At 40.6% G+C, this 20,913-nt stretch overlaps 1 protein-coding gene across 11 annotated transcripts in view; it reads right to left on the reverse strand.

Moving 5' to 3' along the window:
- TNIK (TRAF2 and NCK interacting kinase) overlaps positions 1-20,913 on the reverse strand; it is a 478,118-nt gene that overhangs the window by 99,833 nt on the left and 357,372 nt on the right. For 6 of the 11 annotated variants that reach the window (XM_082249643.1, XM_082249642.1, XM_082249649.1 and 3 more), the window contains 2 exons: positions 19,534-19,749; positions 7,013-7,177 (listed from right to left, as the gene is read on the reverse strand). In XM_082249643.1, the coding sequence (XP_082105769.1) occupies positions 7,013-7,177; positions 19,534-19,749 (381 nt within the window). Of the gene's footprint in view, positions 1-7,012; positions 7,178-17,491; positions 17,882-19,533; positions 19,750-20,913 lie in introns of all 11 variants that reach the window. The other 5 variants (XM_082249645.1, XM_082249646.1, XM_082249644.1 and 2 more) reach the window with 1 other exon arrangement.

A 20,913-nucleotide genomic window follows, 5' to 3' on the forward strand; every position in this document is an offset into this window, starting at 1 on the left:
ACAAAGGAATGAAAACCAAATTAGATAATATTACTGGTAACATGTCTTTGCTTCGTTTCCACTTACGTCCTGTAAACAGAAATTGCTTTTGACATGAAGTACTAATCATGTTCTTAACCAGAATGAATATATAAAACAAAAAGGTGTAACATGAAAGACAGATTTATAGGCCTCAGGAATGTTAAATATTCTGTATATACTCTTTATAATGTGTAATGCCAATTAGCTGAAGAGATAAAATAAACAAGTGTTCATTTATATAGTCTCTCCCAAAATATTGGGACAACAACACAATTCTAATCTTTTTGACTCTATACACCACCACAATGGATTTGAAATGAAACAAACAAGATGTGATTTAACTGCAGACTTTCAGCTTTAATTTGAGGGTATTTACATCCAAATCAGGTGAAACGTGTAGATATTACAACAGTTTGTGTATGTGCCTCCCACTTTTTAAGGGGTCCAAAAGTAATGGGACAATTGGCTGCTCAGCTGTTCCATGGCCAGGTGTGTGTAATTCCCTCATTATCCCATTTACAAGGAGCAGATAAAAGGTCCAGCTTTCATTTCAAGTGTGCTATTTGCATTTGGAATCTGTTGCTGTCAACTCTCAATATGAGATCCAAATAACTGTCATTATCAGTGAAGCAAGCCATCATTATGCTGAAAAAAACAAAACAAACCCATCAGAGAGATAGCAAAAACATTAGGTGTGGCCAAATCAACTGTTTGGAACATCCTTAAAAAGAAAGAACGCACCGGTGAGCTCAGCAATACCAAAAGATTCGGAAGACCACGCAAAACAACTGTGGTGGATGACCGAAGAATTCTTTCCCTGGTGAAGAAAACACCCTTCACAACAGATGGCCAGATCAAGAACACTCCCCAGGAGGTAGGTGTATGTGTGTCAAAGTCAACAATCAAGAGAAGACTTCACCAGAGTGAATACAGAGGGTTCACCACAAGATGTAAACCATTGGTGAGCCTCAAAAGCAAGAAGGCCAGAGTAGAGTTTGCCAAACAACATCTAAAAAAGCCTTCACTGTTCTGGAACAACATCCTATGGACAGATGAGACCAAGATCAACTTGTACCAGAGTGATGGGAAGAGAAGAGTATGGAGAAGGAAAGGAACTGCTTATGATCCAAAGCATACCACCTCATTAGTGAAACATGGTGGTGGTAGTGTCATGGCGTGGGCATGTATGGCTGCCAATGGAATGGGTTCTCTTGTATTTATTGATGATATGACTGCTGACAAAAGCAGCAGAATGAATTCTAAAGTGTTTCAGGCAATATTATCTGCTTATATTCAGCCAAATGCTTCAGAACTCATCGGACGGTGCTTCACAGCGCAGATGGACAATGACCTGAAGCATACTGCGAAAGCAACCAAAGTTTTTTTAAGGGAAAGAAGTGGAATGTTATGCAATGGCCAAGTCAATCACCTGACCTGAATCCGATTGAGCATGCATTTCACTTGCTGAAGACAAAACTGAAGGGAAAATGCCCCAAGAACAAGCAGGAACCGAAGACAGTTGCAGTAGAGGCCTGGCAGAGCATCACCAGGGATGAAACCCAGCGTCTGGTGATGTCTATGCATTCCAGGCTTCAGGCTGTAATTGACTGCAAAGGATTTGCAACCAAGTATTAAAAAGTGAAAGTTTGATTTATGATTGTTAATCTGTCCCATTACTTTTGGTCCCTTAAAAAATGGAAGGGACATATAAAAACTGTTGTAATTCCTACACCGTTCACCTGATTTGGATGTAAATACCCTCAAATTAAAGCTGAAATTCTGCAGTTAAATCACATCTTGTTTGTTTCATTTCAAGCCAATTGTGGTGGTGTATACAGTGGGTACGGAAAGTATTCAGACCCCCTTAAATTTTTCACTCTTTGTTATATTGCAGCCATTTGCTAAAATCATTTAGGTTCATTCTTCTTCCTCATGAATGTACACACAGCACCCCATACTGACAGAAAAACACAGAATTGTTGACATTGTTGCAGATTTATTAAAAAAGAAAAACTGAAATATCACATGGTCCTAAGTATTCAGACCCTTTGCTGTGACACTCATATATTTAACTCAGGTGCTTTCCATTTCTTCTGATCATCCTTGAGATGGTTCTACACCTTCATTTGAGTCCAGCTGTGTTTGATTATACTGATTGGACTTGATTAGGAAAGCCACACACCTGTCTATATAAGACCTTCCAGATCACAATGCATTTCAGAGCAAATGAGAATCATGAGGTCAAAGGAACTGCCTGAAGAGCTCAGAGACAGAATTGTGGCAAGGCACAGATCTGGCCAAGGTTACAAAAAGATTTCTGCTGCACTTAAGGTTCCTAAGAGCACAGTGGCCTCCATAATCCTCAAATGGAAGACGTTTGGGACGACCAGAACCCTTCCTAGAGCTGGCCGTCCGGCCAAACTGAGCTATCGGGGGAGAAGAGCCTTGGTGAGAGAGGTAAAGAAGAACCCAAAGATCGCTGTGGCTGAGCTCCAGAGATGCAGTCAGGAGATGGGAGAAAGTTGTAGAAAGTCAACCATCACTGCAGCCCTCCACCAGTCGGGGCTTTATGGCAGAGTGGCCCGACGGAAGCCTCTCCTCAGTGTAAGACACATGAAAACCCGCATGGAGTTTGCTAAAAAACACCTGAGGGACTCCAAGATGGTGAGAAATAAGATTCTCTGGTCTGATGAGACCAAAATAGAACTTTTTGGCCTTAATTCTAAGCGGTATGTGTGGAGAAAACCAGGCACTGCTCATCACCTGTCCAATACAGTCCCAACAGTGAAGCATGGTGGTGGCAGCATCATGCTGTGGGGGTGTTTTTCAGCTGCAGGGATAGGACGACTGGTTGCAATCGAGGGAAAGATGAATGCGGCCAAGTACAGGGATATCCTGGACAAAAACCTTCTCCAGAGTGCTCTGGACCTCAGACTGGGCCGAAGGTTTACCTTCCAACAAGACAATGACCCTAAGCACACAGCTAAAATAACGAAGGAGTGGTTTCACAACAACTCCGTGACTGTTCTTGAATGGCCCAGCCAGAGCCCTGACTTAAACCCAATTGAGCATCTCTGGAGAGACCTAAAAATGGCTGTCCACCAACGTTTACCATCCAACCTGACAGAACTGGAGAGGATCTGCAAGGAGGAATGGCAGAGGATACCCAAATCCAGGTGTGAAAGACTTGTTGCATCTTTCCCAAAAAGACTCCTGGCTGTATTAGATCAAAAGGGGGCTTCTACTAAATACTGAGCAAAGGGTCTAAATACTTAGGACCATGTGATATTTCAGTTTTTCTTTTTTAATAAATCTGCAACAATGTCAACAATTCTGTGTTTTTCTGTCAGTATGGGGTGCTATGTGTACATTCATGAGGAAGAAGAATGAACTTAAATGATTTTAGCAAATGGCTGCAATATAACAAAGAGTGAAAAATTTAAGGGGGTCTGAATACTTTCCGTACCCACTGTATAGCCAAAAAGATGAGAATTGTGTCAATGTCCCAATATTTATGGACATGACTGTATATGTGGATTGGATGCATTTTGAATCGCATCTGATTCGCATGACATGTGAACTGGCAGCCTTTTCTATGCAGCCGCTTCACAGATATCTGATGCAGCGGCAGTTCGAATTTGCTGTGAATTAAAAAAGAGTCCTGTGCGTTTTCTGAGCACTGTGGTGTGGTTCGGAAAGCAAATTCCTGGCTATTGCCTTCTATGGGTACGCATCTGAATTAGGGGTAGACCAATTATCATTCTGCTTTCTTAGGCTGCCTCCCTCGCCTTAGACAGCCTCTTCTGGAGTCGGGACTAGTCTCGTGGGTGTGTATCACAGCCATACACCCACGCACAGCAGCACAGTGCCAGCCAGCCACCCACACCCACAGGCTCTGTACCAGTACCAGCCAGCCACAGGCACTGTATCAGCAAGCCAGCCAGCTAGCCACAGGCACTGTACCAGCCAGCAAGCCAGCCACAGGCACTGTACCTGCCAGCCAACCACAGGCCCTGTACCAGCCAGCCACCCACCCACAACAGGGTGCCAGCCAGTCAGCCACCCACAGACAGGGTGCCAGACAGCCAGCCACCCACCACAGGCCCTGTACCAGCCAGCCGCCCACAGGCCCTGTACCAGCCAGCCACCCACTGCCCTTGTGCCAGCCAGCCACCCACCACAGGGTGCCAGACAGCCACCCACCACAGGGTGCCAGACAGCCAGCCACCCACCCACCACATGGTGCCAGACAGCCATCCACCCACAGACAGGGTGCCAGACAGCCAGCCACCCACCACAGGGTGCCAGACAGCCAGTCACCCACAGACAGGGTGCCAGCCAGCCAGCCACCCACAGGCCATGTACCAGCCAGCCACAGGCACTGTACCAGCCAGCCGCCCATAGGCCCTGTACCAGCCAGCCACCCACTGCCCCTGTGCCAGCCACCCACCTACCACAGGTTGCCAGCCAGCCACCCACCACAGGGTGCCAGCCACCCACCACAGGATGCCAGACAGCCAGCCACCCACCCACCCACGACAGGGTGCCAGACAGCCAGCCACCCACCACAGGGTGCCAGACAGCCAGCCACCCACCACAGGGTGCCAGCCACCCACCACAGGATGCCAGACAGCCAGCCACCCACCCACAACAGGGTGCCAGACAGCCAGCCACCCACCACAGGGTGCCAGCCAGCCACCCACCCTCTGGTATGGTTCAAGAGGGGTGGCGCTCGCTTGTCCCCCCCCCCCTTTCCTGGTCTGCCAGGCTGCATGCTTAAATAAGGGTCTGGTATGGATTTTGTGGGGGACCATTTTTCTAAACATTTTGGTGTGGGAGTTCCCCTCAAAGGGTCTGGAATGGATTTAAGGAGGGGGGAGACATGCCGTTTTTTGAAGAAAAAAAAATTTGATTATGGATGGTTTATGGGTTAGGGGGCAGGGGAACCCTGCTGACAGCTGATAAATCATCCGTCAAGGATGCGTGCCCAGCTTCCCAGCCCGCTCCTTAACAACCAGCTAATGTTTATGATGCTGGTGGCTGTCGGCTCCAAAAATGTGCATCTGAATCGCATTTAAATTGCAGCTGAACAGCTGCTTAGAAAATTTGCAGTGAAAACTGGGGAAGGGGAGGGGAAATTAGCACCGGACATGTGTGAACCCAGCCTAAATCTTAGCTCAGGGAAATAGCTAAATTTTCAGTTAAATACATCCTTGAAAGTCACTGTAACTGCCATAGAATGCGTTATTTTATTCAGTCTGGCTACGAGGAACCTAAGACAAGCACCACATCCTGATCCTGGACCTCTCTTCACTTAGGCAACACTACCTTGTCTATGCCCTGTCCCTGCCTTTGACAGGATAATCAAAAAGCAGCAGACCGATGGTGAGGTTATACCTCTACCCCCCCCCCCCCTCCTCCTCTAGTATGTTTACACAGGGATTTACAGGAGTTAATAAATAGGTTTAAATTGAGACATAACCGAATAAAACTTTTTCCTGGAGTGCCACTTTATGATGACCATGGCCTTTCATCTACAGTTCAGGTGGCCCATTATTAAATGGACACTGTTACTATTGGAAATGCTGGTTCTCTGGTTATCATTCTGATACTTTCACTTCAGTGCTGTCTAAGTCACTGACTTAGAACAAAGAAGTAAAGAACATTTGCGTGATAAGAGGTTGTAACACTGCAGGTCACATATATGCTTAAACACTTCTCACAACTTGACCATGTAAGTGGACAGTATTTATTTAATTTTGCATTTGTTTATTTTGGGGTATGATTTAGATTTTTAGGATTTGTATGTTTGTTAATTATTTGATATTTGAGAAATATTGTTTGTATTATGTATATCATTGAAGGTAGCGCAGCATTTTTTCTGTCACTCATTTACAGCATGCCATTGACATCACTGTTACAGAAACATACTTAAGTCAGACATACTGTAGCTAGGTAAAAAGCACTTTCAGAAGGAAGCCTGCAATGAAGGCCCCCAAATTTTGACATTTGGCCCACTTTAAGTATAGCTATACATACATATACAGTATGTTCAAATCTGAATTAGATTTTTTGTGAATTATGGGACAAAAGGAAATAGATTTGATCATTTGATGCACATTCGATTAAAAACAAAGTGGTTGTAAAGGCTTCGGGTTTTTTTTAGCTGCTGTAATTCAAATCTGGTTATGAGAGAGCAGGACTAAGCCATGCGGCATGTACCAATAGACGCACACAGCGGGGCTCGGAATTGAGCCCACAAATGTGCCGCCATAGGAACTGGTTTCTTATGGTGGCATACCAAGAAGAGGAGGAGTCGAGAGCGCCAGTGGGGATGCCAAAGAGAGGGATCGGGGTTGCTCAATGCAAAACCATTGCACAGAGCAGGCAAGTTAACTTACCTTTTACAATCACTTTAATTCACCATAATAAAAGCATCTACTATGCAAAGCATTCAGCACCCAATGTGTACACTAAATCCAAGAACATTAGATTAAAGACCATTTACTGGATAACTGAACTGACTGTGAGTATGTTTAAATCAACCAATAAACATTTTAAATTTCACATATTTAGATTTAAGTTGGGTCAATATTTGCTACCGATATCTTTGAGATTTAAAAAAAAAAAAAAAAAAACACTTATTGGCCAGGATAGAATTTTTTTTTCCCAATATTTTACTATGTCACAGATAAGCATTTAACAACACAGGCAACTTTAACCTGATGTAATTTGTCTTTTATGCCTAGGAGAGAGCTCCGAATAAATTATTGGCATGCCGTGAGAGAGCAGACCAAAGTTTGCATTGTTCTCGCCCTAGAGCCAGTGTGATGTCACCCCACAAACTCTTATCAGAAAAGAAAACTGATGCCACCTACTGCTCATGGTGGAGAAAAACAAGGCTTTGGAATTTGTAAATAGAATCTCATTAATTATTCCTAGATACAGGTATTACAAATTAACGTGATGTAGCGATTAATTAAAAAAATACCTGTGGGTCTATTGGCCTGTGCATTGGCGGTGTCCGTGCTGGCTGTACCCCACTGATGCTAAAAGATTCTGATCTTGGAGGCAGGTTAGGGTCAGAAATCCTGTTAGCTACTTTATGTGGCATTGCAGGAGAGCTCTGACGGTTGAGCCGAGAGCGTTCCTCTACCTGTAAACAGAGAAAGCATGCCAAATAAGCCAAGTAAAGGATGGCATTCCCATCATAGCCATTTTCAACTCTCCAAACCACGTCATTAAAATACACAATAATGGGTAAAATCATAGGAAACTATGTATAATTCGAACTGGCTACTTATTTACCTACCAGGATACTGATACTGGTTTGAAAAGAACATATCAATTTATTATTCACTTAAAGTGCCCATAATGCATTTATCAAGGAAAGAGAACATAGCTGTCTTCATTGTGTAGGCCATGGATTTGTTCAGCGCACTGCAGCACAGTGGACAAGAGGTAGTAGAGGTTACATTCTGCACAGAAAAGCACAGAAGCTTGACAGTGATTGAAATCCTATTACTGTGTTAAAATGATACAAAAAGAAAGCATTAAGTTAGAGAATGTTCAATTTCCTTTTAAAAGGACCAAGGAACCTAAAATACTGAGTGGCTTTTATAAAATTTTCACATATGAGCAGTTTTGTTTCTCCAAGTGAGAAGTGAAGGGTTAATTGTGTTTTCATGCTGGATATTCTTCTAGTTTATCCTGCAATTATGCCTGATTTATAGTTATAACGTCTTGTTTGTTGGGCTAAGTCTGACTCTGCAGAAATAGTTGCACATAAGAACATCTTGATTGGTAAATTTGTTATGGCAACAGTTTAAACTTGTGTAGTATGCCGAAAAGTATCATGTGATCATGAGTCATACTAAAGCCTAGCCCCTTATTGCAAAATTAATTTTTCTGTTGTTCTAACTGTATATATGCTCGGGACATTTCCTGAAATAAACAAACATCCATTGACTCTACCCTCGTGTGTGCCTCTGTGTGTTCCCGAATATTCGTAGGGAGTCCATCTAGCTATCGGGTTCAAAAGTCCCTTACAAGGAGCAGTGAGGCATTCTTGCATAAAAAGTGTGTGATCAAAAATCATTGCATTTGATATCCACAATTTGTTTATAAATGGATGTGGGACATCTGAAAAAGAGTTGACTGTTTCCATTCCTCAGCAAAAATGATGGTGTCTGTGCATGGAATGCAAGATCATCTAAGGTGAGTGAATTGTACCTTATTTTTTGGTGCATTCTAACACCTTAGAGCTGATTTTCTTTTTGCATTTTTTGCATTAAAAGAACCACAGGCCATAAAATTGTTTTCTTGGGACAAATGTAAAAGATCTGTTGGTACAGATCGAGTTGCGCTCTGCAAACAAGTTTTGCAGGAGCTGCGTAGAAGCAGTGTTGGAACACAGCAGGTTTTGATGGCTGGATGGCTCATAATGTGCACATAAGCTGTATTATATGCTGCATACTTAAATTTGTAAGTATATGTGTAAGAATTGTATGCGAATGTGTGCTCTGACACTGCACTCTTGTGGTTGACCGGATTGTCAGATGTCTCTGTAAAGAGATTTGTACAGCCGATTCCAGTGAGAGGTAGGTCTTTGTGAGACACACAGTCACATAGCTAGCAAAAGGAGAGGCTATTTGGTAAAGTGGCTTCCTCGCTTCCCTATAGAGTTCTTAAGATTTGGTTGAAAATGGGCTCCCAAAGTAGCAAATATGCACCTACGATTTATGGGGAAAATTGTAAGGATTATGTAGGCATAGTGTCATCAACTAATTATTACTGTTAACCCTTGGGTTTCAAATTTAGCGGTCTGTACAGAGGCAGTGGGAAGTAGTAATCCTTTTCCTAGGGATGGGGCTAATGACGAATTTCATATGAGTATGATTAGAGGACTTTGTCTAGGAGACACAAGTGCCTATGATGCATTTGTCCCTGATTCCATGTGGGATATGGAATATATGAAGGGAGGAGGAGAGAACTGGTTTTAAAGGTTGCCAACTAACCTAAGGCTATATAGACTCATCTGCAGTCTTCTCCATAGCGCTCCATGCTACATTGTAGTCTTGGACAGCTGGCCAGGGTTCCGTCTTTCATTATGTCGATGACTTACTGTTGTGTATTCCCTCCCTGGAGGCTAGTCAGGTTGATACTGTATGTCTGCTGAATTATCTGTGTAAAGAGGGTCGCAAAGTCTCTCACTCCAGAGCCCAGCTCTGTCTTCCACAGGTTGAGTATTTGGGGTTTACACTCACCCCAGGGGAATGCAAAATAAGCTCAGCAAGGGTTACAGCTGTCATGGGAATGACACGCCCACTAACAAAAAAAGACATGCTGTCCTTTTTAGGAATGTTTGGGTACTGCTGCCAATGGATACCTGACTGTTGCCATTTTGATAATATACTCAGACAAAGCACTTTGACAGAAGCTCCAGACCTAGTGACTTGGGATGATGAAAAAATACATGCTTAAACAAGGTTGAAAACTGCAATAGTGGCTGCCCCAGGCCTGGGAATCCCTGATTATTGTAAACCTTTTTATTTGTATACGAGGGACAATTGTAAAACAATGGCTGCTGTCCTTGCGCAGGAGCATGGAGGTAAGCTGAGACCTGTAGCCTATTTTTCCAGTTTCAGTTCCGGTAGAAGGAATGCCAGCGTGTCTATGGGCTCTGGCAGCCTGTGCAGTGGGGGTAGAGATGTCAACGGTTCTCACATTGGGACATTCAACTATTTTGCACACATTACATCAAGTTTTGCAATTGTTAAAAAATCTGAACACACAACTGTTTAGAGAATGAGTGGTTATGAGATACGTCTCCTGTTTACTACCCCCCTAACTATTCAGGATGCTTCTCCCACATCAGGACCTGCCCCATTCTTAATGCTTGAGGTTAAAAGGAGAAACTGATGAGGTTATTGAAGCCTCATGATTGCATCACAGATTCAAGACAGGCAGTCAATAGTTATACTGATTCCAAATATGCACATGGTGTTGTACACGATTTTGGCCGTATAGGGATGCAGAGGGAATTTGTCTTGGCTGATGGCAAGTCTATCTCTCATTCAGAGATAGTCAAACATCTTATGGATGCTATTCTCCCCAGATTTCTGGGAAAGCACTGTGTATACTTAGTCTTTTGATTTTGTTGGTCTTTCTGCCAACATGGATCATACTGAAATGACTTAGGCCTATTCAGGCCTGTGTGTTTTGAGGACTCAATAACAAATAAGCCCATGCACTTCCAATAGGTGATTTTTCACTACCCATTGGTCCAATTATAGATGTGCTTAAGCAACAAAGGAAATTCTTACAGCACCTTAACATATAATTCCACAGTACATCAGGCAATTGTAAAAACAGCCAAGATGAGGGGGGCAAACTTGCAGCACCACTCAGTTGTCCCAGGATACCCACCATTCATGGTATGATGTGTCTACAGTGTGGTCACCACCCACAGGAAGTGAGGTGGAAGGAACCTGCCCACTTGCTGTCTGTGTTAATGTTTTGGTTATACTTGTCCTGTATAGTTGTTATTTGGAGAAGGGATTAACAGAATGATTAAAAAGGCTGATGAACAGGCTTGGACAAGCCTGTTTCCCAAGTGATTTAATGGAATTCATCATATTCATGATAAAAGAGGAAATTGAAGGGTTACTGGTGTTTTCATGCTGTATATTCTTCTCGTTTCTCCTGCAATTATGCCTGATTTATAGTCATAACATCTTGTTTGTTTGGCTATGTCTGACTCTGCAGAAATAGTTGCACATAAGAACATCTTGATTGGTAAATTTGTTATGGCAACAGTTTAAACTTGTGTAGTATGCCGAAAAGTATCATGTGATCATGAGTCATACTAAAGCCTAGCCCCTTATTGCAAAATTAATTTTTCTGTTGTTCTAACTGTATATATGCTCGGGACATTTCCTGAAATAAACAAACATCCATTGACTCTACCCTCGTGTGTGCCTCTGTGTGTTCCCGAATATTCGTAGGGAGTCCATCTAGCTATCGGGTTCAAAAGTCCCTTACAAGGAGCAGTGAGGCATTCTTGCATAAAAAGTGTGTGATCAAAAATCATTGCATTTGATATCCACAATTTGTTTATAAATGGATGTGGGACATCTGAAAAAGAGTTGACTGTTTCCATTCCTCAGCAAAAATGATGGTGTCTGTGCATGGAATGCAAGATCATCTAAGGTGAGTGAATTGTACCTTATTTTTTGGTGCATTCTAACACCTTAGAGCTGATTTTCTTTTTGCATTTTTTGCATTAAAAGAACCACAGGCCATAAAATTGTTTTCTTGGGACAAATGTAAAAGATCTGTTGGTACAGATCGAGTTGCGCTCTGCAAACAAGTTTTGCAGGAGCTGCGTAGAAGCAGTGTTGGAACACAGCAGGTTTTGATGGCTGGATGGCTCATAATGTGCACATAAGCTGTATTATATGCTGCATACTTAAATTTGTAAGTATATGTGTAAGAATTGTATGCGAATGTGTGCTCTGACACTGCACTCTTGTGGTTGACCGGATTGTCAGATGTCTCTGTAAAGAGATTTGTACAGCCGATTCCAGTGAGAGGTAGGTCTTTGTGAGACACACAGTCACATAGCTAGCAAAAGGAGAGGCTATTTGGTAAAGTGGCTTCCTCGCTTCCCTATAGAGTTCTTAAGATTTGGTTGAAAATGGGCTCCCAAAGTAGCAAATATGCACCTACGATTTATGGGGAAAATTGTAAGGATTATGTAGGCATAGTGTCATCAACTAATTATTACTGTTAACCCTTGGGTTTCAAATTTAGCGGTCTGTACAGAGGCAGTGGGAAGTAGTAATCCTTTTCCTAGGGATGGGGCTAATGACGAATTTCATATGAGTATGATTAGAGGACTTTGTCTAGGAGACACAAGTGCCTATGATGCATTTGTCCCTGATTCCATGTGGGATATGGAATATATGAAGGGAGGAGGAGAGAACTGGTTTTAAAGGTTGCCAACTAACCTAAGGCTATATAGACTCATCTGCAGTCTTCTCCATAGCGCTCCATGCTACATTGTAGTCTTGGACAGCTGGCCAGGGTTCCGTCTTTCATTATGTCGATGACTTACTGTTGTGTATTCCCTCCCTGGAGGCTAGTCAGGTTGATACTGTATGTCTGCTGAATTATCTGTGTAAAGAGGGTCGCAAAGTCTCTCACTCCAGAGCCCAGCTCTGTCTTCCACAGGTTGAGTATTTGGGGTTTACACTCACCCCAGGGGAATGCAAAATAAGCTCAGCAAGGGTTACAGCTGTCATGGGAATGACACGCCCACTAACAAAAAAAGACATGCTGTCCTTTTTAGGAATGTTTGGGTACTGCTGCCAATGGATACCTGACTGTTGCCATTTTGATAATATACTCAGACAAAGCACTTTGACAGAAGCTCCAGACCTAGTGACTTGGGATGATGAAAAAATACATGCTTAAACAAGGTTGAAAACTGCAATAGTGGCTGCCCCAGGCCTGGGAATCCCTGATTATTGTAAACCTTTTTATTTGTATACGAGGGACAATTGTAAAACAATGGCTGCTGTCCTTGCGCAGGAGCATGGAGGTAAGCTGAGACCTGTAGCCTATTTTTCCAGTTTCAGTTCCGGTAGAAGGAATGCCAGCGTGTCTATGGGCTCTGGCAGCCTGTGCAGTGGGGGTAGAGATGTCAACGGTTCTCACATTGGGACATTCAACTATTTTGCACACATTACATCAAGTTTTGCAATTGTTAAAAAATCTGAACACACAACTGTTTAGAGAATGAGTGGTTATGAGATACGTCTCCTGTTTACTACCCCCCTAACTATTCAGGATGCTTCTCCCACATCAGGACCTGCCCCATTCTTAATGCTTGAGGTTAAAAGGAGAAACTGATGAGGTTATTGAAGCCTCATGATTGCATCACAGATTCAAGACAGGCAGTCAATAGTTATACTGATTCCAAATATGCACATGGTGTTGTACACGATTTTGGCCGTATAGGGATGCAGAGGGAATTTGTCTTGGCTGATGGCAAGTCTATCTCTCATTCAGAGATAGTCAAACATCTTATGGATGCTATTCTCCCCAGATTTCTGGGAAAGCACTGTGTATACTTAGTCTTTTGATTTTGTTGGTCTTTCTGCCAACATGGATCATACTGAAATGACTTAGGCCTATTCAGGCCTGTGTGTTTTGAGGACTCAATAACAAATAAGCCCATGCACTTCCAATAGGTGATTTTTCACTACCCATTGGTCCAATTATAGATGTGCTTAAGCAACAAAGGAAATTCTTACAGCACCTTAACATATAATTCCACAGTACATCAGGCAATTGTAAAAACAGCCAAGATGAGGGGGGCAAACTTGCAGCACCACTCAGTTGTCCCAGGATACCCACCATTCATGGTATGATGTGTCTACAGTGTGGTCACCACCCACAGGAAGTGAGGTGGAAGGAACCTGCCCACTTGCTGTCTGTGTTAATGTTTTGGTTATACTTGTCCTGTATAGTTGTTATTTGGAGAAGGGATTAACAGAATGATTAAAAAGGCTGATGAACAGGCTTGGACAAGCCTGTTTCCCAAGTGATTTAATGGAATTCATCATATTCATGATAAAAGAGGAAATTGAAGGGTTACTGGTGTTTTCATGCTGTATATTCTTCTCGTTTCTCCTGCAATTATGCCTGATTTATAGTCATAACATCTTGTTTGTTTGGCTATGTCTGACTCTGCAGAAATAGTTGCACATAAGAACATCTTGATTGGTAAATTTGTTATGGGAACAGTTTAAACTTGTGCAGTATGCCAAAAAGTATCATGTGATTGTGAGTCATACTGAAGCCAAGCCCCTTATTGCGAAAATAATTTTTCTGTTGTTCTAACTGTATAAATGCTCGGGACATTTCCTGAAATAAGCGAACATGCTTTGACTCTACCCTCGTGTGCGTCTCTGTGTGTTCCCGAATATTCGTAGGGAGTCTATCTAGCTGTCTGGTTCAAATGTCTCTTACAAGAAGCAGTGGGGCATCCTTGCTTAAAAAGTGTGTGCTCAAAAATCACTTTAATATATATCCCCAATTTGTTGAAAAATGGATGTGGGACATCTGAAACAGATTTGACTGTTTCCATTCCTCAGCAGAAAGTATAACAGTTGCTGAATGGCAAACACAGTATTTCTGATATGCACTTGCTCATTATGCCAAGAAACCTATATACCACTTAGCTATTGCAAGTTAACATTGAATCTGTGAAATTGTTTTGAGATATTAGATTATGTATTGCTACACTAAAGCTGGCTAAATGCTTTGCAACATTATTGTACTATCTTCCTTTGGATTTAACAAGAACTATGTAGTGCATGAGTCCTAACACTATGTTGTTAGTAAACCAAAAAGGATATTGTAAAAATTGGACGGTGATGTGTGTGAACATCTAAAAAGTTCAAACCAGGATTGCTGAGCTTAATTCCTGAGCTGAGCATTTAGTCAGTAAGTCGAGTAAAAGACAACCAGCCTTTTTTGGAGTAAATGGTTGATAAAACAGCAACAACTTGCTACACCAGTATTCAATTTCCATCGGCTTAGGCTTGGATGAACTGAGAATTTATATATGCTTAAATTCTTGCAGGTCTTTGTACTGAGACACTTCATGCTTTATGCTTATTGCTTAGTTATCCTCTTAGCTTGAAGCCTGCTTTAGACAGGCTTGCAAAAACTTACAGCTGTGCTTAAGTACACTTGTGCCAAGACCAAACCACAAGGGTCCCCCTCAAGGGTTCCATGCACCAATCAACAACCAGGTAGGATTTCTACATAAATTCTGACACACCTTAAAGTTATGCGTGATCTGGTTTATATTTATCCATTTAATGCTAGCAAGAGGGTAAAAAGAGTATAATTGCCATGTACACTGTAATTACTAAAAAAGGCATTAGGGTATTAAAATGTTGTCACCCTTTAATGACCTTAGCTTTTTCTCAGGTGCCTTCAGTTCTGATATACACCAGTTTTTTCAATAAATATAAATACAGTATATTATACATACACACATACATACATATATTTGCTAATGCTCTTTTATATAAGCCAACTCAAGTTTTATGTTGCTGGTCCGTTCTATTTCAGTAGCCATTCACAGGTTTGGGAAGCAATATTTTGGTTTGCCATTCTATAACTGTATCTGCTTTAAAGGAAAAATACACATTGGAAACATGCATGCATTGGAAGAACAAGTATGGAAGTGAAACTATCCACCGGCGTATGACAATAATCACCAATCCAGTTGGTTGGATAGAGAAATTACCATATGTCCACTGGCAGTTTGTGATCTCAGAAGGAGCCCATTGGCCAAATTATTTTGAAGGGTTAATTTTACCTCAAATGGATTTTCCCAGCTGACAGCTATTGTTAGCCCAAGATAAGGTTTGCACTATGGTATATACACAATGCCAAAAGAAGTGTGTATGTGTATGTCATGAATTACGCTAGGCAAATCTTCCGACCAGCATCTCATCTTTATGGTAAGGAAACAGGAAAAAAAAAAAATACTGGAGAGTTATAGAAGAATTTAAAGTGCACTTGACACTTTAAAAACATGTGAAAGACGCTAAACAGGAAAAATAAAAACAGTAGACCGTCTATGTTTAGGATAAAAATAAGAGGCAAAAACAAAAACATTTTACATTTGCTAGTGGTATTTCAATTCAGAGGCAATTCTGAAATCTATGAGCACACAGTACACAGTTTTACCACTGGGAGACATAGTGGCACAACAGAACTGCTAGCCATGCAAACTAACTCAATCTAAAAGAGCTTTTAATGTAGTAGTGCTCAATCATGCTTGTACAGAAACAGACAAGAAATGAATAAATGCACATCACACTAGAAAATAAAAATTAAAAGTGTATTGCACACAAAAAAAAGTCTGACAAAAGATTAATAACTGTGATTCCAATACCAACCAAGCACCTTCAGAAGAATTAGAGTAGTGTTTCCCAAACCCCATGAACACTAAAAGCAATTTTTAATATTATTATTTTTTTTATCTTTGTAGACACAATCACACCATAGCAGACTAAATATTTCACCTTTATATATTGGTAGGATTTTCAGAGGACAAATTTGGGAAACACTATTGGATTAGATCATAGCAACAAGTCAAATATAATGGCAGTAGAAGGACACTATACCATAGTAAAATTGAAAGACTTTCTTTTTTTTTTAAGCCAATTTAATTTCTTGATTTATAATTTAAACAAAAAGTAGTGGTAATTTAAAAAAGCCAATATAGCTACAATGTATTTGCATGAAATCCCCTCTCTAAAGCACAATATAGAAAGACCATCCTAATAGGCGCTCTAAGTGCTATAGTATCAGGCATTTAGGTCTTTTTCAAAACTATACAACTCACAAAATAACTCACAGGGACAAATGATATCTAACTGAATGCTGAATTGCTGGGATGGTATATTCTGTTACAATTACTCAGTGACAACATCTAAATATGTATATGGTCACCATGTGCACTGCTCCTGTTCCCTAAACCATTCCAGAATCATACAGGATTGTTTGAAAGGCACCAATCAGATTCCATGAGCCGGATATGTTGGAAATTGGTTACTATGGGTCACTGCACTTTTTGATAATTTTTGCATTACGTTTTTCTGTGGCCTGCTGTCCTTGATTGGACAACTGTTTTATTTCTATGAAAACATTTTTGCATAGTTGCCATATGCATGAGGATAACGACACTCTCTGTTAGTGCTGCCCTGGGCCCACTAATATTTATGTAGGTCAACAGTTTATCTGTTGACATTTGGGCTGACGATGCATATTTTTAAAATATTATACATGTGTTATTATTTCTCAAGATAAACTGAATTTTTTAAGCATCTGCTCTTTTACAATGCTTTGCTAAGGTGATTATGGAGTGGAGCGGCAAGCAACTTTTACAACTGCATAAGCTCTAAAATATAGCTCAAACACTGCCAAAATATAGTTATGGAAAAATAGGAGTAGGATAGTTAGGAGATGGGAAGCCCAAAGCCAGTGATGCAGAAAATGCTTACAAACACAAAGTGAGGACAAGCCCATAAAGACACCTGCTAGAAATTGGTAGATGACAGACAGTAAAGTTAGAAGCCCAGCCAAGTTTGCTGATAGGCTTTCACAATATGAAGTGACAAAGGGATTCTGCTCAGATATAAGCCACCACAGCCAGTTAGGGTTAATACATGCTTTTAACAGCAGGTATAAAAGGTTAAATTGTCTTGTAGTTGGAGAAGACTCCCAAGACATACACTATCCATGCATGACCTCTCCTGGAGTGAAGTACCATATATACACAAAGATAGCTTGTAACTATCTCACTTGTAGCTATTTCACAGTAGCATGTTATATGGTTCATGCATGTACAATTTGGTAAAGAATTGAAACCTCTCATGACCTTTGTCAATCCTGTATCTCTGGCTGGACTACATCCTTGTGAGCGGGACCCTTTAAGGGATGTTACTGATTTTCTCCCTGGTTCATTTTCTTGTGAGGTCACTTGGAGTAAGAATCTCACTTCATCATCTAGAGATTGCACTTCACTCTGTGTTCCTTGTGACCAAGGCCCTGATTTGGAAATCTGAATTGAAGGCAAAATCATGGGTTGAGCTAAGTTGTCCATTTTCACACGATCTGAAGCTTGCAGATTCTGAGAATTTGGCCTAGTTGAGGGCTGCCAACTAGTAGATGCATCTTTGGTTACCAAGGGCAACTGCTGCTCGATAACAGAAGTGTGCTGCTGCTTAGCTGGAAGAACAGGCGAATTACTAAGAGATCGCTGTTGAACCTGGGAGTGGGATCACACAAAATTAAACTATTACAACACAACATAAAAAAAACTCAATGACAAATTTGATTATTTAATGGAGCATGCACATCAAATTCCTTTAGGATGTTGACTGTGAACAACTGAATATATGTTAATTTTCTTGCCATTGTTAGAGATGGATCCTACCAGCATGCAGTGACTCATACTATACCCCTGTGGGTTTCTAATTCCTCAACAGGTTGTCCCTACCATAGAAACAAATTAACCATACTCTCTGAATATATGGTGTATAATTAAAATTTTCTATCCTGGTCACGTGCAGCTTTAAGAGACCAAAAGGAGCTCTTTTATGCAATAAATTAATTTTTACTTTTGGAAAAATGCAGTCTTAAGTAAAGCTTAGCATAAATGGTAATCAGCCTTTTAATGTTACTTCACCTTCCCTTCATCTACTTGTTGGTGCAATATGTTATCTTCCACTTCACATATTGTCACTACTGCTTCTTCTTGCTCAGTCAGAAACAATGGACAGTAACAGGACGATGATTGGCGGCAAGGCTCTGAGCATTATGGTTCATAATCCACGTTTCTGGATCACAATTATAATGTGGAGTAGGAACAACAATGAGAGAAGAAAGGTTTTCATTGTCTACCCCCCTACAACAAGAGAGCCATGTTGGCAGTTACTACACAGTCAACTATATTACAGAAGGCAGGCCTGCGGTTTACAGTAGGGTACATTAGCTCTTCAATGTATGCACATAAAATATTGAGTGGCTATAACCAATTGCCAGATCTGATAGCTTCCATTAGGGCAGGTCTAAATTCCCATGTTTGTAATTGTACTAGGATTCTATTTGTGTTTCCACTACACCTAGCTGTGTAGGGAGCCAGCATGCTGTGTAAAGCATTAGGAGCATTTCCTACAGCCTTGTTTAAAGCATGGATGTTATGTTCCAGGCTACACTAACTTTTGCACTTCATTAGTGCAGTGTTTGTGAACTTGAACCAGTACAGTAATTAGAAGCCAAGTATACAAAGTGTCTATAGTGGTTTTTTTTGCAAAATGAATACAGCTATAGTGGTAGTCCTTGAATTTAACTGACCAGGACCTGATGGAATATCATGTGACATTTACAGAAAATAATTTCTGCTTTATACAAATACATGAAGTTGGGTTATTATGGACTATTTGGTAGAGCAGCATTTTAATCCCAACACAAACAGCCATTACAGAAGCTCTTGAAGATCTACAGGTCAGGAAAATGCCTAAAATCTATCTGAAGTAACATTGTAACGTATTGGCAGACTTCTTATAATGTGAAAGAATAGGGGTAGGTCATTCTGAATGATGAGTTTTATAATAAGTAAATAATTACATACTAACCTGAAGCTTAAAAACTGACCTTGATGAACTGACCATGAAACAAATAATGATTTATAATCCGAAACAATCATACAATGTTAAATGTTTTATAACTTCTAATACATCGAATGACACACCCTATGTTCATCATTAGTGAATCACCACTGTACAAGATACCAATTTAAAGCAATTATTACAAGTCATTAAATTAAAAAACCTTGCATTAGGTCATCTGCCTAATATAAAAATGCTGTCTCCTTGTTTGAATACAAATAGCACTGACTAAATGGCAAAGTATGCGTACCTCTTTTGCCCAAGCTGGTTTCTCAGTGGGGTTCAGCCCCTCCTTATAGTGATACAGTGGCTTTTTGTCTGATGGTCTCTGCTCTGACTGTCTTTGTTGCTGCTGCTGTTGTTGTTGCTGCTGCTGAAGAGACACCAGATAGTCTCGCTCCTGCTGCAGTTGCCTTTGTAATCTTTCCGCTTGTCTTTGTTCTTCTAGCTGTTTGCGTTTATATTCCTTTTGGGGACGTGAAACAAATATTTGAAACGGAATTGGTTGACAAAACAAGTTTAAAGAGATACAGTTTATTAATGAAACAATGGCTGTATGGCTGTATGGTTTTCAGAGCAAAATCACAAACAGAGGATTTTCTACGATGGTAACAAATAATGGAATTGAAGATAAAGATGGATAATATTTAATCAAATTCTTCTAAAATAAACTATGAAAAATCAGGAGCCCGTAAAAAAGAAAGCTTGCAATTACACTTTTCACACACCTTACCTGGGATAACTCAGGCATTTCATTTAAATACTATCTTATTTGCACCTTGTAGGACACCCTGCAACTCTTCTATCACTTGTTGTACAGCTCATAATCTTTTGGTCCAGTACCTATCACATCTATTATTTATACTTGTTCAGTGTAATACTCTACAGAAATACAAAATATAGCCATGATAGCTCTTATTAATGAATGTTCTGGTTACTTTGGCAGACCTTTCCATACCAAGGGCAAATTGGGCAGTAAAGATATGTATGAAGTGTTACACTACACTTTATGTCAATGCTCATGTAAAGAAGCTTGCAACACTACGGTGCAAAATGTTGCTTGAAGTGGGAATTATTTTATGCATCTGTCAAATACTGCAACTCAGAGAAAATCAGGAATACTTTAATTAAGAAACACTCATATTTCCTACATTGTTTCAGCAAAACGACATACATCTGGACAGTCTGAATCAAAAGGTATTCCTACCTACAGACAATAGGAGCATACTGTATGTTCAGTTCATATATAGATCATTTAAAACCAACTGGTCTTACAAAGAACCTTTAATTATGGAAACATGGAGATTACCAGTACAGACTTGGCAGCTACTAGCCTGACTCGGAGTTCTAAAATCCAGAAAAAGTATGCAGGAAAGGACTTCATTTCTTCTATGTAAGGGACAGGAAGTCAGCACATCAGCTTTTAAAAAAAAAAAAAAAAAAAAAGAAGTCGGCCATGGCCACCCCTATAAGATTTAAATTAATATCCAAAGTCTGGATGCTTCTAAGACCTTAGGCTCTTGATTATTTTTTTTATTGTAATCATTATAAAAAAATGACCACAATTGTATAGACTGGTCAATATCTTATCCCATACTAATTTTATGTGTGACCTCAATATATTTGTTTT

This window comes from Pelophylax lessonae, assembly GCF_965119305.1.
Source record: "Pelophylax lessonae genome assembly, chromosome: 3".
NCBI classification, from domain to species: Eukaryota; Metazoa; Chordata; class Amphibia; order Anura; family Ranidae; genus Pelophylax; species Pelophylax lessonae.